This window comes from Callospermophilus lateralis, chromosome 4, assembly GCF_048772815.1.
Source record: "Callospermophilus lateralis isolate mCalLat2 chromosome 4, mCalLat2.hap1, whole genome shotgun sequence".
Classification (NCBI taxonomy): Eukaryota; Metazoa; Chordata; class Mammalia; order Rodentia; family Sciuridae; genus Callospermophilus; species Callospermophilus lateralis.
In genome coordinates this window covers 72,897,918-72,914,790 of record NC_135308.1, presented here as the reverse complement: position 1 = coordinate 72,914,790, position 16,873 = coordinate 72,897,918, and the positions used below count along the sequence as shown (strand labels likewise).

Sequence of the window (16,873 nt, the reverse complement as noted above, 5' to 3'; positions counted from 1 at the left end):
TCATTCAGAAAAGACACTGTTATCTACTTAAAACAGGAATCTTGGCATTTCTCAAATTGCTTTGTCACATCATATGCATAACTCTACCAACAGAAAGTTTTAGTCTGATCAGATTTACATAATAACATCTACCTGAGACTACTCACTTGATTACATTACATCTTATTCTTTCACAATTAATTCTCCCATGTTATGGTAGAAACTGAGACTTACCTGCTGCCCTAGTATAATAAATGATTCCATGTCTAACACAGCAAGCTCTGCATTCTGAAAATAGATCTGTCAACTGCTTCGTGGAGGGAGGGATTTCTACATGAATAAAGAACACTTCTCAATCAGTGCAGTGGCACACACCTGTAATATGAGCTGCTCAGAGGCTGAGGCATAAGGATTGTGAGTTAAAGGTCAGCCTCAGCAAAAGTGAAGCCCTAAGCAACTCAGTGAAATCCTGTCTTTAAATAAAGTATAAAATAGGACTGAGGATATGGCTCAGTGATCAAATGCCCCTGAGTTCAATCCCCAGTACCCCCCCACACACACACACCCTGCCTTCCCCTAAAAAGAACCCTTCTCATTTTCTTTGTCAATACAACCATTGACATGATTCTTTCCCCTCAGAGAGCCCAAAGCTCCGCCTGGTGAATGGTGGCAGTCGGTGTGCAGGCAGAGTGGAGATTCTTCACCAGCATTCCTGGGGCACTGTCTCTGATGTTAGCTGGGACCTGAATGATGCTCATGTGGTGTGCAGACAGCTGGGCTGTGGAGAAGCCATCAATGCCTTGCTCAATGCACAATTTGGAGAGGGATTGGGGCCCATCTGGCTGACAGAGCTGGCGTGCACAGGAGAGGAGGACTACTTGTGGAATTGCCCTTCCCTGGGCTGGGGAAAGAACAACCGTGAGCACTTTGAAGATGCAGGAGTCATCTGCTCAGGTATGGTCAGTGCATTCTCCATTACCTAAGAGAATGGAAAGTTCCAGGAAGTAGTGTCTGATCCCTGGGGGGATAGGAGAGTAATTGTCCAGAGAGGACTAAGAGGTCCCTTCCCTGAATCAGTGGACTCAGGGATGGCAGTGAATGATGCTCTTCATTTATTCTTGTCCTGTAAAACTCTAATATTGTCTTTTTCCTTCTCAACTCTCTTACTTGACAAAATATGTTTTTGTAGACCATTTCAACTTAAAATCAATCTTCATAATTTTGTTTCTCTATTTCTTATTTTTAGGATTACATATAAATTGGTACACACACTCTGTTTGTAGCACTTTTCAAAGCACAGACAAGAAAGAGGCCCTACTTTTCCCAGTTGAATTGAGTGCTTGTATATGTGTAGTTAGAGATATTTTTGCACTCAGTTAGTAGGTATTTGGGCACAGGGATCAAACACATAACAAGGGAATTTATGGATTAATGGAAAGATCAAGATGGTTATTCAGTGATCTCACACAAATACTCCACATAAACAGTTTTTCACATACCAAACTGCTTGAGATGAGAAAATAAACCAGGTGTATGAAAAGAAAAGAAAGCAGGTGAGTGCCTGCTTTTATGATAATAAAAAGAAAAGACACATTGAAGGAGAGAGGAAAATAAGAGTTGTTCTTTCCTTTTATCTAAGTAGCCCAGCATGAAAAAAATATACATCCTTCTTGGGGAATGAAAAGGTAATTAAGTCCAGCTCTTAGACTTGAAACTCACAACTAGGTGGATACCCAGTAGAGCCCAACAACCCTTGTCCCCATGCCAGTAACCTCAGACTGAGACTCTGGAACTGTGTTTTGTTGGGCAACAAAGAGACTTGTCTGCACCACCACTCCTGCAAGGTATCTTGACAGAAGGAAAATCAAGACTCCACTTGCTAAGGAGCAGGATACAACAACAGAAACAGGATTTTGTCTTAGAGTACAATGCCTGGCCCACCATGGTGATACTCAGCACTCAGTAGGAATTAGAGGCCTTAAATATAGAAGAGCTCATATATAGAGAAAGACCTGTATACTAGTTGGATGGACTCAAGAGGAGCCTGTGGCTAGTTGTAGGAGTCTTGGGCCATTGATCCACCTTAGCAGTAGGCAGCTCATAGCACTAAGGATGTTAGTCCCTCTCCAGTTTTTTGTTGCCTTGGCAGGCTGTGTCCTAGTGTGTGATATAGCATTGCAGTATTGTTTGTCATAGGACCACCTACTTCATTCCTTTCCAAAGCCCCAGGGAAGACACTATGGAGAGATTGAAGTCTCTGCTTGGGGTAAAAGTTTAATGGGCATCCAAATTTGATCTGGATCCTTGAGCTCTTATCATTACATATTATAATACAGATCTCAAACATGAAAGATAAATAGTCTCAAAGAATTAAGATAAAGACACCAAGAAGACATAGGGTATTCTAATTCACCTAACAACTAACTTCCCAATAGGAAACATGTAGAACAGAAGTGAGCGCCATGAGATTTTCATAGAACTGAAGAAAAAAATCTACCAATGAAAAATATAAAACACAGAAAATCTGTCTTTAATAAACAAATAAATATAAAGATGTTATCAGACACCCCCCCCCCAAGTTACCATAAATTACAACAATCCTTAGCTGAGCATATTTCCAATTCAGGATGTTGAAGAGACTTTTGTACTCCCATGTTTATGGTAGCACTACAGACAGTAGCTAAGAAAGGGAAAAAATCTAAGTGTCCATCAAATAATAAATGGATACAATGAAGTACATTTACATAATAGAATACTCTTTAGTCAAAAAAAGGAAAAAAGGAATGAAATATTTTCATTTGCTGCAACATGGACTTGAAGATCACTAGGTTAAGTGAAATAGAAGAAGTATGAAGAAGAATAAAGGTCTTCTAATTTCACTATATGTCAAATGTGAAAGAGTTGACCTCATAAAAGTTTAGAAGTTTAGACTAGAATTGTAATAATCATAGCTGGGAAGTGTAGGGGTTAGAAATGGAAAGCTACAGTTTGATCCATCAGTTACAGGTTTTACTTAGGAACAACAAGAAATTCTGGTGCACCATTGTACAGGTGGTGACTATAGTTAACAAGAATGAACTTTACTTCAAAAAGTAAGAAGAGAACTTATTGGAAATTTTCACAAGGGTAAATGAATGGTGTTTGAGTAAATAAGATAACCTAATAAAAACATGCTTCAAGAGATCTATTTACTCCATTAATAGGTATAGTATTTATGTTTTGGGTATCATTTAAATAAATTTAATTTAAGTGAAAAAGGAGAAAAATGCTATAGGTGACAAGATATGGAGGAATATTATATAGTTTATATGTGATGGATTTAATAAAACAATGTATCCTTGAAGCAAAGAATCAGACAAGGATAGACCTGACTGCAATTTTTAATTACTCTAGTGAGAATGATTCATATGAATCAGTGAACTTCTGCAGATGCAATTTTTCTTTTTGTTTCAACCAGGTCTCTCATAAACTTCAAATAGCTTGAAATTTTTTCCTTCTTTTTTCTTTCTTACTTTCTTTTTTCTTTTCTTTTTTTTTTTTTTTTGTATGTGTGAGTGTGTCTGCATTATTTCTTTGAAAAATTCACACCCAGCACCTAAAAACATTTCTGGAACATGGCAAATTCTGAAAGACATTAGTGTTTTGAATTAGAAAACATGGAAGCAGATCTCAATACTCTCTTCAAGTACCTTTCTCTTATACCAGACCTGGGTGTCTCCTTTGAAGACCCCTCTGCCCCCATTTTATCCTTTCCTGATCATACACATTTTGCCCATATCTTGGCATCCATTGACCTCTCTCCTTGTCCCCTGCTCTGCCTCAAAGGGAAGATCATACTGCCTCCTCTGGCTTTCAGAGATGACTGGGAAGCCCAAGAATACAGGGCAAGTTTGGTCTTCAAGGAAGATACTGGGATCTATGTGCACCCCTGCATTGCCTAAAAATACCACATCTGATGGAGACATTCCCATCTACTCAGGTGACACAGTTCTGTGCCCTAAAGAGAATAATAAGATTTTGGAGTGATGGACAATGAGACAGGTGGATGAAGAAACAAGACTTATGATCAAAGCCCTGAAGACTTGGTTAGATGCAGATGAGTCTCAGCTATAGGTGAGGTGGAAGAGGCAATCGTTGTCTTAATGGAAGAAACAAAGGTGTAGTCTTGATGAAAGATGTTGAGAATGAACCTAGCCACCCTGCCTCTTTTGTTTACCTGGATAAATTTGAACCCAAAGGTTCTAATGGTGATGGAGCGTGAGAGGTGCTATTTCCAGAAGTGGAAAGAGCCCTAATTTCCTAAAAGATGTAATGCAGAGAATTAGGGATTTCCCTGGAGCTTGTGCAGGTACAAAAGAGTAGTTTCCTGAAGACCAGGTTTCTAAAAGACCTAATGGGTCTTGACTGAGTATTTTTGCAAATGAATCCAGTTTGCAAAGTGGAGGTCACCTCTGTGAAATAAGAGTAGAAATGAGGCACCAAGGAGAAAGGCACAGGATATATCCTCAATGGCATGAGCTCATTGAGGGGGTAGCAGAAGAGACCAAGAAGGGAGGGAGCTGAAGTGAGAGGAGCTATCACTGAGAGGCATAATTGAGGTCACAGTGGGTCTGGATGCTGCCATATGTCTAATCTCAAGGTCTATTTTTATTTATTTATTTATTTGTTTGCTTGTTTGTTTATTTGTGGTGCTGGTGATTGAACCCAGGGCCTTGTGCATGTGAGGCAAGCACTCTATCAACTGAGCTATATCTCCAGCCTCATATGTCTAATCTCTAACAAGTCACTAAATCTTTCCAAGTTTTGTCTTCTCTGTAAAGACATAAAGACATGACACATGAGCATCTTCAATAGTATATCATTCTTAGAAATTCTTAACACATTTAACACTATCAACAGCTTTTATCACTGGGGAGCTTTAAACTTAGCTATAAAAAAGGAAGTTATGTTGAGGTTTTCATGGTACTCAAGAATTCAGAGAAAGAGAGTTAGGAAGGGAAATTGAGACTGAGAATAGATTTAGAATAAATACCATAGAATCTCATTTATTTATACAGGAAGTATCTACACCCAGACCTTGCCTGGGAGCTGTCCATCTGTCTATTCCTATAAGAGAAGCCACATAAAAAGTTCATTTGCTTCCATGTGCTAAACACATACTCTGCACCTTCAGTTGTCTTTACTGCCAATCCTTCAAGTTCCTTATTCCACAGAGAAGCACCATGTATTTATTTATTTATTTAGATTGGTCACTGTGAGCTTTGATGCATCCTTCTTTTGGACTGAAGCGCAAGTGTGTCTCTATATCTTCTGATTTATGATACAAAAAGCACAATTTGTTCTCTAGTGTGCAAGAAGTAGATGCAAAACATTAAGATTTTGAAGTTGCTTTTAATTTTTGCTGTATTGGTCCTTTGGAGTTTGTGTGGGATTTTGTTAATTGTATGAATTATCTATTCAGTGGTTATTGATAAAATTGTTCTTTGTCTGCTATTTCTCCTACATAAAAATAAGTTCTGATATCTTTCAGGTGAGATTAGGAAGGCACATTTCCTTTAAAAGACAAAAAACTGGAGAGTACCCTTCAGTGTCAGCCAAGTCTTCACCCTTAAAATTCATCACCTGTCCTCAGCTGAGTCAGGCACAATTTGGGTGAGGACCTCAAATCATTCAGGCTCTGTTGTGTCCCTCCTGTGGAGAAAGTTTAGGCACAAGGCACAGAAATAATGTTTATGTTGTTTCAAACAAACATACAGAGGGCTCTAGTGAATCCAAACTCTATTTCCCTACATGACAATCTCCATGAAATTATTTAAATATTAAGATTTCAAATGTTATGAAAATACCAGTCTTGTGCAGATATTGAAATGTCCTTGCTATGACTCATGTAATTTTCACTGGTTGTCATGATTGAAACAACATGCAACCAAGAGGAAAAATAAAGAATCCCTACTTTTTTCTTTTCCTTTTCATGTCATTGTTATTAATCACTTCTTAGTCTCTAGGGACTAAGGCAAGTTTGCCTCCTTCTGCCAATCTTACTACTCCTCGGACAGTTGATCATATTGAGACATGGCTCTGTTCTCTAAGTGTGATGTCTCAGAGAAGGAGATTCAAAAATCTTCATTGAAGCATCACAGATTTAGAAGAGCTGGTTACTATAGGAGAAACAAAGTGGGAAATTTTCATCCTTCTGATTTTCATTGAATTTTTCAATCATTTTCTAAATCTCTCACTCAAACCCTTAGTCCAATCTGACTTGCATCCTCAGAAGAAGGGAGACACATAGACAGACACAGAAAGGAGGGAGAGGTAAGCAGAGAGGCAGCAACTAAAGCCATGCTTCTGTGAGCCGAGGTACACTAAGGACTACCATTGACCAGAAGAAATGAGGGTGGAGCAAGGAAGGATCCCTCTGATAGTCTCCAGAGAAGGTGACAACCCTACTGACACTCTAAGTCCTACTTTCATCCTCTACAACTGTGTGGCAGTGAAATTTTGTTTTAAAGCAAAATAAACATTATTAACAATATTAATTCCTTACCCAATTCTAGAACAATGAAAGGATATGTGTTATACCACATAATTGAAGAACTTTAGTCAATATGGAAAAGTCATGTTAGAGGGCATAATGAAAAATTTGTGTTAATGGAAATCCCTAGAAATGGGTCATTTTTATAATCCATTCTGATATTTTCTAAAGAGGAGGTATAATTTTTTCTTCATGTTTTATGACTCTTTTTTTGACATCTACATATTTGACTATACAGGACAATACCAAATAGAGACTAATTTTCTTTTATTTAATACCTATCCCTAAATTTTCTAATGTTATAAATATTTATATAGTCTAATAATTTAAAATATTATTTTTAAAATTAAATATAGGTATGTGAATGATTTTATAAGTACTAAATTCCACATACATATACATATGTGTGTTTGTATTCATTTTCAATCCACTTGAAGCCTATTATTCATAAAAACATAATTCTTAATAATTTTTATCATATTTCATACATAATTTCTTTCTTTACACCAGCCTTCTGCATAAATGTCCTTGTAACATGGACTGATTTATTTTTATTTATGAAATTTTAAGTTCTATAGAAAATAGAATTACCAACTTGGATATTGACCTGTGTTTTAGAAAATAAGTGCATTTGCTAAAGAAAACAGAATTATCCATTAAAAGGATAATATATTTAATAAACACCCTCATAAAATTACTGTAGTTGTATTTACACAGACTCCACAAATTTTCTCATCCTAATGATATGCTGAGCATCACTTTCTTTGGGGAGCCAGTCCTCATGTTCAACACTGGGTTCACTTGATGTGCTCATTCACACTGTTCCACTCTCCCTGGTCATAATGGTGGGCCAATAACACAGACAGAGTCAGTTAAAGTCTTTGCCCTGAATTTACCCTCTTTGGGATCAAGCAGCACACCAGGACCCACACTTCTCAACTGTCTGCAAAAGTTATTTCTAAAGATCAAAGACAAAAAAAAAAACAGGGATTGGGAAGATCCATGGGGGATGGGGGGTTCCTAAAAGCATCAGGTCCCCATTGCTCATACTTTCCCTTTATATGTTCATGTGAGCTCTGCCAGCCTTTTGCATCAAATCTATTTGAGTTGGTTTGCCTCACATGGTTTTGTTTATTATTCTTTTATTTAACTTTATGTTTGGGAGATTTAGCCACAGATCTCAATCAGATCATTTTATTGAATCATATGTATATATACCACTATTTTAAAAATTCAGTGTATGTTCATTATTGGGAGCTTGAGTTATACATGATAACTGACAAAAGAAATCTTCAATGTATTTTTAAAGATAAATAAATGTATTGTTGAGTTTACAACAATACTGCTCTCTGAACACCTCACGATCTCTGTTCAGTACAATGACAAATGCTCAGTTGATGGTCTGAGTACATGTACTATATGAATTTTATTCTGCATCCTCTCAGGCTATAGCTGTATTAGGTTTCTCTGATCTGTAAAGAGTACAAGAATAAAGATAAAACCCAATTGGGAGATCTATCTCTTTATCTGAAATGCTTCCAATTTTTATTAATAGAAATTATACAAAAGTTTCTGACAAAGGTTTCATATTTCAATAGAATTCAGTGACTAAAACAAAGATACCCTCCGAACCTTTCACTCAGAGGACACTGTATTCAGATACCCCAGTGGATTATTTTAGAGCTTGGATGTAATGTTATTCTACCTCAACTGAGACATTCTAACACTTGGATGCTAGAAATGGGCCAAGTACAGTTAATTTTTTTAAAAAAGGAAAATAAAGAGGAAATAATGCCATTGCAGGCATTTTCATATTTTTATCTGAGCTGAAACTACAATCAGTCATGCAAACCTGGTGGTCCTCCCTGGTGGTACTGGTTTTGAACGTCTATGTGAAAGTGACTGAGTGGAAACCAGAGTTCATAGACAAGAAGACCTGGCTGCATCCACAGGTAGAGCCTTCAGCCAGCCAGGTTCTGTTCTGTTTCTGTTCTGATCTTTGTTGTTCCTGTCACTAGACAACTGTATTGATGGCTGAATTTATCATGTGCCTGCAGGTCTCACACTCTTTAAAACATAACCTCCTAAAGATTACTGATTTTAGTTTGGAATTTGTATATCTGAATTTTGACTCTATAAATAAGGTACACTATCATTACTCCTCTATAATAATGATATAAATTAAAATTACCATTGTAGTAACACTTCAGGAATCCATACTTCATGTTAGTACATCAGCCTCAAAGAGAGAAGGGAGTATCCCAAATGAAACATTTTAAGTAACAATTTTAAAAAGATAGATTAATGTTTTCATGTTCATTTCACTTTGATGGATTACTTAGGGGGAAATTAATGAACATGCTATTCTCTTGAGAAAGGTTTCTTGCTGAATTTCTTCACTACATAAAATAACTATTATATTATAATTTCACATATGTAATTAGACACCTTCCCAAAGGTGTGAACCCATACTTGAAATCACTTCCTGATCAGCTTCAATCGATGTATAATATATTATTTAAACTCTATTAGAAACAGAATAATCCCTTAAAAACACACACAAAAGAAAATTCTTACATCTCTGGATAACTTCTGTTCATAGTTTAAATTTCATTTCTGTCTTCTTTAATGGGAAGGATAATGTAAAGAATCATGATTATTTTAGTCACAATAACCTAGTTTCTATCTCAGACTCACATAATTTAGTGGTTTCTTTTCTCATCCCTAAATGGAAAATAAATATAAATTGTCAGTTATGAATACATACTGAAGTTTTTAATTAATTAACAAATGTTGTCTTAGTTGGAATCACTATCTGTGAATCTGTGAATTGAAAGTTTCAGGGCATAAAAGAGTGAAAAATTAATCCAGTCTTTTTCTACACTGAGTTCACATTTAGTGAATAGATATGGATTATATACAAAAAAGGACGAAGAATGTCAAACAAAGTCAAAAATCAAAGGTACCGTCATATAAAGAATAATATGTCCCTATAAAAGAAAAATCCATTTCACACACACACACACACACACACACACACACTATACACACACACACACACACACACACACACACACACACACTTCTTGAAAACACACATATTCATGTATGTATATGTATGTGTATAGGATAGTGTGTATATTCCTACCATGAATCAGCAACTTAGAAAGGACATTACAAATTCCTTTTCCAAAATTTGGCTTCACACACTTCCTCCAGGAATTCACATTCAGGCACCATCTGTTGAATCCAAGCCCCAACACCGCAACCCTGAAAAACAGAAAGATTTGACAGCATAACCTGTTAATTGTATCTCCCCACTTCTATTCACTGGTACTTGTCGTTGTTTTTTTCCCATAGGATTTGTACATCTGGTTGGAGGACATGGACCTTGCTCTGGGCAAGTGGAAGTGAATTCTGGAGAAGGATGGATTCCAGTATCTGATGGGAATTTCACATTACCCACAGCCCAGGTCATCTGTGCAGAGCTGGGGTGTGGCAAGGCTGCATCTGTCCTGGGGAACATGCCCTTCACAGAGGACAGTGAACAGATTTGGGCTGAAGAGTTCCAGTGTGAGGGGCAGGAGCCTAGCCTCTGGTTCTGCCCCAGAGTGCCCTGTCCTGCAGGCAGCTGCCCCCACAGAGGGGCTGTGCAAGTTGTCTGCTCAGGTGAGATTCACAACAGGATGTTAACCTCCCTACACAATCTATTGGGGTAAGAAAACTATGTAATGCTTCTAAAACCCTGTCTTCTACCAGGATATACAGATGTTCGGCTCATGAAAAATGGCAGCTCTCAATGTGAGGGTCAAGTGGAGATGAAGACCTCTGGAGGCTGGAGAACACTCTGTGCCTCCCACTGGAATATGGCCAATGCCAATGTTGTCTGCCGTCAGCTGGGCTGTGGAGTCGCCATCTCCACCCCAAAGGGAGCATACTTTGTGGAAGGAGGAGTTGAAATTTGGAGAGACCAATTTCACTGCTCAGGGTCTGAGGCCTTCCTGTGGAATTGCCCTGTGACTGCCCTGGGTGTTCCTGCCTGTGCCCATGGAAACACAGCCTCTGTGGTCTGCTCAGGTAAGAGAGGGCAGGGCTGGCTGGTACTAGAGTGACATGTCTCTAAGAGCAGATAGCATGGAGAGCTGACTTCAAAAATTAGACATTTTGTGGTGAATTAGGATTCTTATTATCATTCACCTTTCATCCCTTTCCAGAAATATTGAGAGGATTGGTTTTTAATAGGCATTATAATTTTTTGAAATTAATGGATAACACTATATAACAATGAATGACAGCTTTGTCATATTCCTCACCCTGGACTATCAGAGAGCATCAGCAGCTCCCAGATGTCACCTGCACATCCCGCCAGTCACTGTGCCCTCTTCCCCTCCAAAGAAGACCACTCTAACTTTTTCTGCCAATTTTTTTTTCAGGTTTTGAGCTTTGTATAAATTCATGTACCATGTTCCTTGTTGTGTCTACTTTGACTCAACTTAACATTTAGAATGAACTATGCTTTTATTTTTAGCTCGGCCTCATTTATTTTTATTGCTGTAGAGTTTTCTCCTAAATAACCACAGGATCATGTATTGATTCATTCAAATGATATGGAGATTTGAGTATTTGCACATATTGAGTTCTGAAATAATGATCCTACATATTACCATGTCAATATTGTTTGGTGCAAATATGGGTATATTCATATACATTTTTAATCGTTTCTTTTTATTTTTCCTCTCTTAATATTGTCTTCATTTAGGGATCAAATTCTTCTTCATGATGAAGCACAGTGTATAAATATTTCCCATACACAGAGTGTCCTAAAGTCCTTTTTTTTTTTTTTTTTTTTTTTTTGGTACTGGGGATTGACCTCCGAAGCACTGGATCACAGGGCCACATCCCCAGTCCTGTTTTGTATTTTATTTAGAGACAGGGTCTTACTGAGTTGTTTAGTGCCTCACCATTGCTGAGGCTGGCTTCGAACTTGCAATCCTACTGTCTCAACCTCCCAAATCACTGGGATTATAGGCGTGCATCAGCGTACTTGTCTCTATTCTCATTTTAAATATAACTTTACTAGCATAGATTATAAAAATGTTCTCCAATAGTGTCTTATGCATGTTTAGTTACTTTTATTTTATATATAATTTTACAATCTTTCTGGGGTCAGTATTGTATATAGTGTGTGTGATGTTAAAAAATGTTTCATATTATTGTTTGGACATCCAATTAACTCAGAATCATTGCTGAAAAGACTTTTCCCCACTGCTGTGTCACCTTTGAAATATATAGGTTGTAGATATTTCTGATTCCTGCTCTATACTCTATTTCATTTTGTTCTGTCGTTTTCTAGGATTGTAGCCATGCATATTCCCTTAATTATCATAACTTTATAGCATGTCTGATTAACTTTTTTAGAGATTTCTTTAAAGTAACTACTCTAATTGTGTTGTTTTTCCTGCCCAGTGCATTGATCATGCTTGGTCTTATGCATTTTTTTATTATAAATATTTTTTTTATTGGTTGTTCAAAACATTACAAAGCTCATGGCATATCATCTTCCATACATTTGATTCAAGTGGGTTATCAACTCCCATTTTTACCCCAAATACAAGTTGCAGAATCACATGGGTTACACATCCACATTTTTACATAATACCATATTAATGACTGTTGTATTCTGCTACCTTTCCTATCCCCTACTATCCTCCCTCCCCTTCCCTCTCCTCTTCCCTCTCTACCCCATATGCTGTGGTTTAATTCTCTCCCCTTTTTTTCCCTTTCCCCTCACAAACTCTTATATGTAGTTTTATGTAACAATGAGGGTCTCCTTCCATTTCCATACAGTTTCCCTTCTCTCTCCCTCTCTCCCACCCCACTCGTCTCTGTTAAATGTTAATCTTTTCCTCATGCTCTTCTTCCCTGTTCTGATCTTGGTTGCTCTCTTTATATCTTATTAAGGAAGTTGGGGCCTAATCCCACATGATGGAGATTAGGGACTACTCTTTCTTCTATTAGAAGCAGGGTCTCTGGTTGTATTCCTAAGTCTTTGATCCATGTTGAGTTGAGCTTTGTGCATGGTGAGAGATAGGGGTTTGATTTCACTTTGTTGATACATCTAATACAATAAATCATGGTGATATTAAATTGAGTTTGGATTTGACCTAAACATCAAAATGGAGCTACTTGTCTTACAATGTATGTCTCTAATTTCTCTTAGCAATTATAGAGAATTTTTACTAGGTACACTCTTGGTTTCTTATGTTTTTGATGCTATTAGTGTTTCTTTTAATGAAATGTCCTAGTAATTAACTCTGCCAATGTTTTAGATAGCTTTTAGCTGCTGTGACAAAAGGTCTGACAAGAACAATTTTAGGAAGTAAAGTTTATATTGATGTTCACAGTTTCAGAGGTCTCAGTCCTTAGATAGCCTACTGTATTCCTTTGGCCTCAAGGTAAGGCAGAATATCATGGTGGAAGAGTGTAGCAAGAAAAAGCAGGTCAGCAGATGGCCAACAAGAAGCAGAAATAGGGAGAGCTCTGCTCAACAAGGACAACATATAAACCCAAAAATACTCATCCAGGCACCTACCTCATGCAAGCCACACCCTATCTGCCTACAATTACCTCCCAGTTAATTCTATCAGAGGATTAATGTGCTGATTAGTTTAAGGCTCTCGTAACATACATCTCACTTTTAAACTTTCTTACATTGTCTCACGCATGAGCTTTTGAGGACACCCAGTATCTAAACCATAACAATTAGTTTTCACATTTGTTTTTTTGTGGTTTTGTTTTCCTTTTTTCTCTATCATTTATTTTTACTTTTTGGATAATTTGAGAATTCTGAATAAGCTTCAAGGATAAGATAAAATTCCCAGATAACTCTGACTGAAATTCCTCAATATTCCTAATATTTTTCTATATTCTCGCCTCCTTCTGCCATATTTATCCCTGAATATATAAAATATTTTTGAGTGATTATTAAGATTAGGTGGATATGATGATATGTTCCTTTAACCTTCCAATATTTTCAAGATTTTTTTTAGATAACCACAATGTCATTGCCAAATTCCATAAATTAACTCTCTCTTCTTCTATACATGTCTTTCTGTGTCTGGGTAAATGAACTTAACATGATGTCCTACAATTTCATCCATTTGATACAAAAAGTAGAACTCCATTCTTTTTTATGGTTGCATTAACATCACATTTTCTTTATGAATTTCTCTTTCATTGTGCAACTGATTCCATATGGTAGCTATTGTGAATAGTGCACAATAAACATGGAAACATATGATTGCTGTTTCACAGTAAATGTATTTGTCCTGGTTGCTATTGCTTTTTAATGCATCATTCCCACCCCCATTCCCCCAAATAGCAACACAAATAAAATATTTTTTATTTTGCCCATAGTTTCCAGATTCATAAATTTAGCAAGGACTCTTGGCAGTTGCCTCTTGTGGTCTCTCATGAGGTTACACTTGGATCTCATCTGCAGCTCAGGTCATTGTAGACTTGACCAAGCTGGGAATCCAAACCAGTTCATTCACATGGCTAGTAGCTTGAAGTTCAACTGGGGCTGCTGACAGAACCTGCAAATGCTCTCTCCCACATACTAGTTTCTACATAGTAGATTTCCCATTAAACAAACATCCTACTAAGTCAAGAGGAGGAGGCAGGACTTTCATAGCAAGGTTCTCAAGTGAAACTGTGCTGGCTTCACCACATTCTGTTGTTATAGACAACTCACCACTGTCAGCCCAGATTGGAGGGCAGGAGGAATGGACTGTACAGGTCAATGGACCTTGACACAGATTTTGTGGATATTTAAAAAAAACTAATATTGTGTTAAATATCTCACTTTGTTTATTTTCTAATTTGTACTTTTGTGTGATCAATTATGGCTTTAATACCCAAAACTTGTAGAGTATTTAGAACGGTAGTTTCTCTCACCATTGCACTTAGTATCCTATTATATTCCCTATGCATTTGTCTTTCTGTTCTTTACTCTGTATTTTCCCACTTACATTTTCCATTTTGTATTAACCTACAGTGTTGTTAGACTCATTCTCTGGTTTCTTATTTTTAGCTACTTACTTTTTTATTGGTTCTTTTAAATTATATTGACTCTCAATCATTTATTTGATTTTTGTTATCATTTCTCTAACAATATGCCCATATTGTCATTTATTTATTCATGCCTATTTGAATTACCTATAGGGTAATTCACCAATACTGCTCTCTGAATGTTTTCTCTTTTTTCTCCTTTGTTTTTTTTTTTTTCTTCATTGGTAAGATAGATGAAATGTGAGTTGCAACTTTTATGCATTTCAAACTGGCTGCATCAAACTTCCCTGTGAAGAGATTAGGTGCTTACTATCACTGGGACATCTTTGCTAGTCTTTTTATAAAGCAAGCAAATTGAGAATATTTGTAGAAAAATTCATGGTTGGGGGCCCTTGAATTATTAACTATTTATGGATCCCCTTGGACCACTGCTGTTAGATTTAATCATGTCACACCTAAACAGGTGACTAGCGCTCACTCCTCTGCATGATCTGTGTATTTCTACCCTAACACCTTTGGACCTGGTGCAACAGAAAGTTTGTTTAGGAATTATAGTTGCTATAGTTTGGAGTTGGAAAGTCCATGAAAAGCCCATGTGGTAAAGGACATGTCCTCAGATTGGTGCTATTGGAAGATGGTGAGGCCTAGTGGGAGATCTTCAGTTGTGAACGTGTCCTTGAAGGGGATTGTGGGATCCTAGTCCCTTCCTCTTCCTTTCACTTTACAGCTACAATGTAGGCAGTTTTGCTCTATTGCATGTCTGCCATGGTGTGCTCCTTGCCCAAAACAATGGGGCCAATGGACTGAAACATGACTGTGAGCCAACATAATCTTTTTCTCCTTATAAGTTGCTATCTCAGGTATTTGTTATAGAGATGGGAAACTGACTGACACCTCATTTCTCTCCACCCTCCCGGAGAGTGTCATTCTGGAAGAAACTGATATAAAATAAAAACTTGGAAATGCCTCAGCTTTTCATTGCTATTTTTACTCTGTTACCTGGTGAGACTGATATTACTTGGGAGGGACAAGGATTTCAATGTTTTGAAGCATATATCTCAACAGGAAGAAGCTCTGCTGCTTGCCTTCCATTGCCCCAGTCTCTGATCCAAACTAGAGAGAGCAATCAGTTTGAATACAACCAAGATGAGAGATGTTCCTCCCTGAACTACTGGTCAAGAGCCACACATGAATCTCATTTGCTTCCTATCCCAGCCCCTAAAATGAGACAGAACTGGAGCATTAGCAAGTTAGTGAGATACACTCTAGGTCTGTTCTTTTGGGGCTGGAGCTCCTCAGCACTTAATCCATATCTAGATTAGAAATTCTAAAGCAGCATGTGCCTATTCTAGACTGGCTATCAAGTTAAGTGGGTGAAGGTGAGTCCTCAGCTGGGTTGGCATGTGAGCACTGGTGTGGGTTTAGCTCAGGTGATCTCAGATTATAAGTCTGAACTGCAGATTTTCTGGCCAGTGGTACAAGCAAGGATGAACTCTGGCCACATGCAATTGCCCTTGTGGTTCAGGAGTGTGATGGGCCTTGAGGATCCTACACCTATAAGGCTGGTATTCTAGGACAACAAGGTGCTTTTTAAATAAATTATAGTCTTTCCTTGAAATCTGAGAGGGATCAGTTCTAGGACCCTCCTGGATACCAAAATCTACAGATGTATTCAAGTCCCTTAGGTATATGGCATGAATTTACATGTAACTTGCACATATCCTCTGGTATACTTTGAATCATCTCTAGGTTTATTAAAAATATCAAACACAATGTAAATGCCAAGTCAAAACCTCTACTGTATTGTTTGGGGAATAATTACTATATAGACACAATTTTTTGGTCTGAAGTTGGTTCAATCTGTGAATACAGAATCTGTGCATACAGTAGGCCAACAGTATTTTTATTACTCTACAAAAAAAAAAAAGCAAAGGTCTGTTCTCACTTCAGCTGCAAATCAAAAGGAGCCACAATCTTGTTCATATCAGTCAGGATAAAAGAGCCTATGCCTTCTGGTGAGCCACCTGCCTCTCCCTTGTGCTAGTAAGCAGGTGGATGGCAGCAAATAGATTCTGACTCAGGGCCACACCACACAGCCACCTGCCTGTTGTGTCTGTAGGAAGGAATGGTGGGGCCATACAGATGTCAAAACCAGAATGGTTGGGAGGAGAGACTGTTTAAAAACAGAACAAAGTAAGTTTGTCCTTGCCTCTTCAATGACCAAGCTTGGCAGGTTGTCTCTAAATAAAGAATTCTAGCAGAAAGGGGCTAAATAAGAATTTGATTACTCGC

The 16,873-nt window shown here is 37.6% G+C and overlaps 1 protein-coding gene across 1 annotated transcript in view; it reads left to right on the top strand.

Annotated features, from left to right (window-relative positions):
- Positions 1-16,873, top strand: part of LOC143637776 (antigen WC1.1-like) — a 69,260-nt gene that overhangs the window by 41,945 nt on the left and 10,442 nt on the right. Inside the window, exons 8-10 of the mRNA XM_077109255.1 lie at positions 619-933; positions 9,872-10,180; positions 10,271-10,588. Coding sequence (XP_076965370.1) covers positions 619-933; positions 9,872-10,180; positions 10,271-10,588 — 942 coding nt within the window. The remainder of the gene's footprint in view (positions 1-618; positions 934-9,871; positions 10,181-10,270; positions 10,589-16,873) is intronic.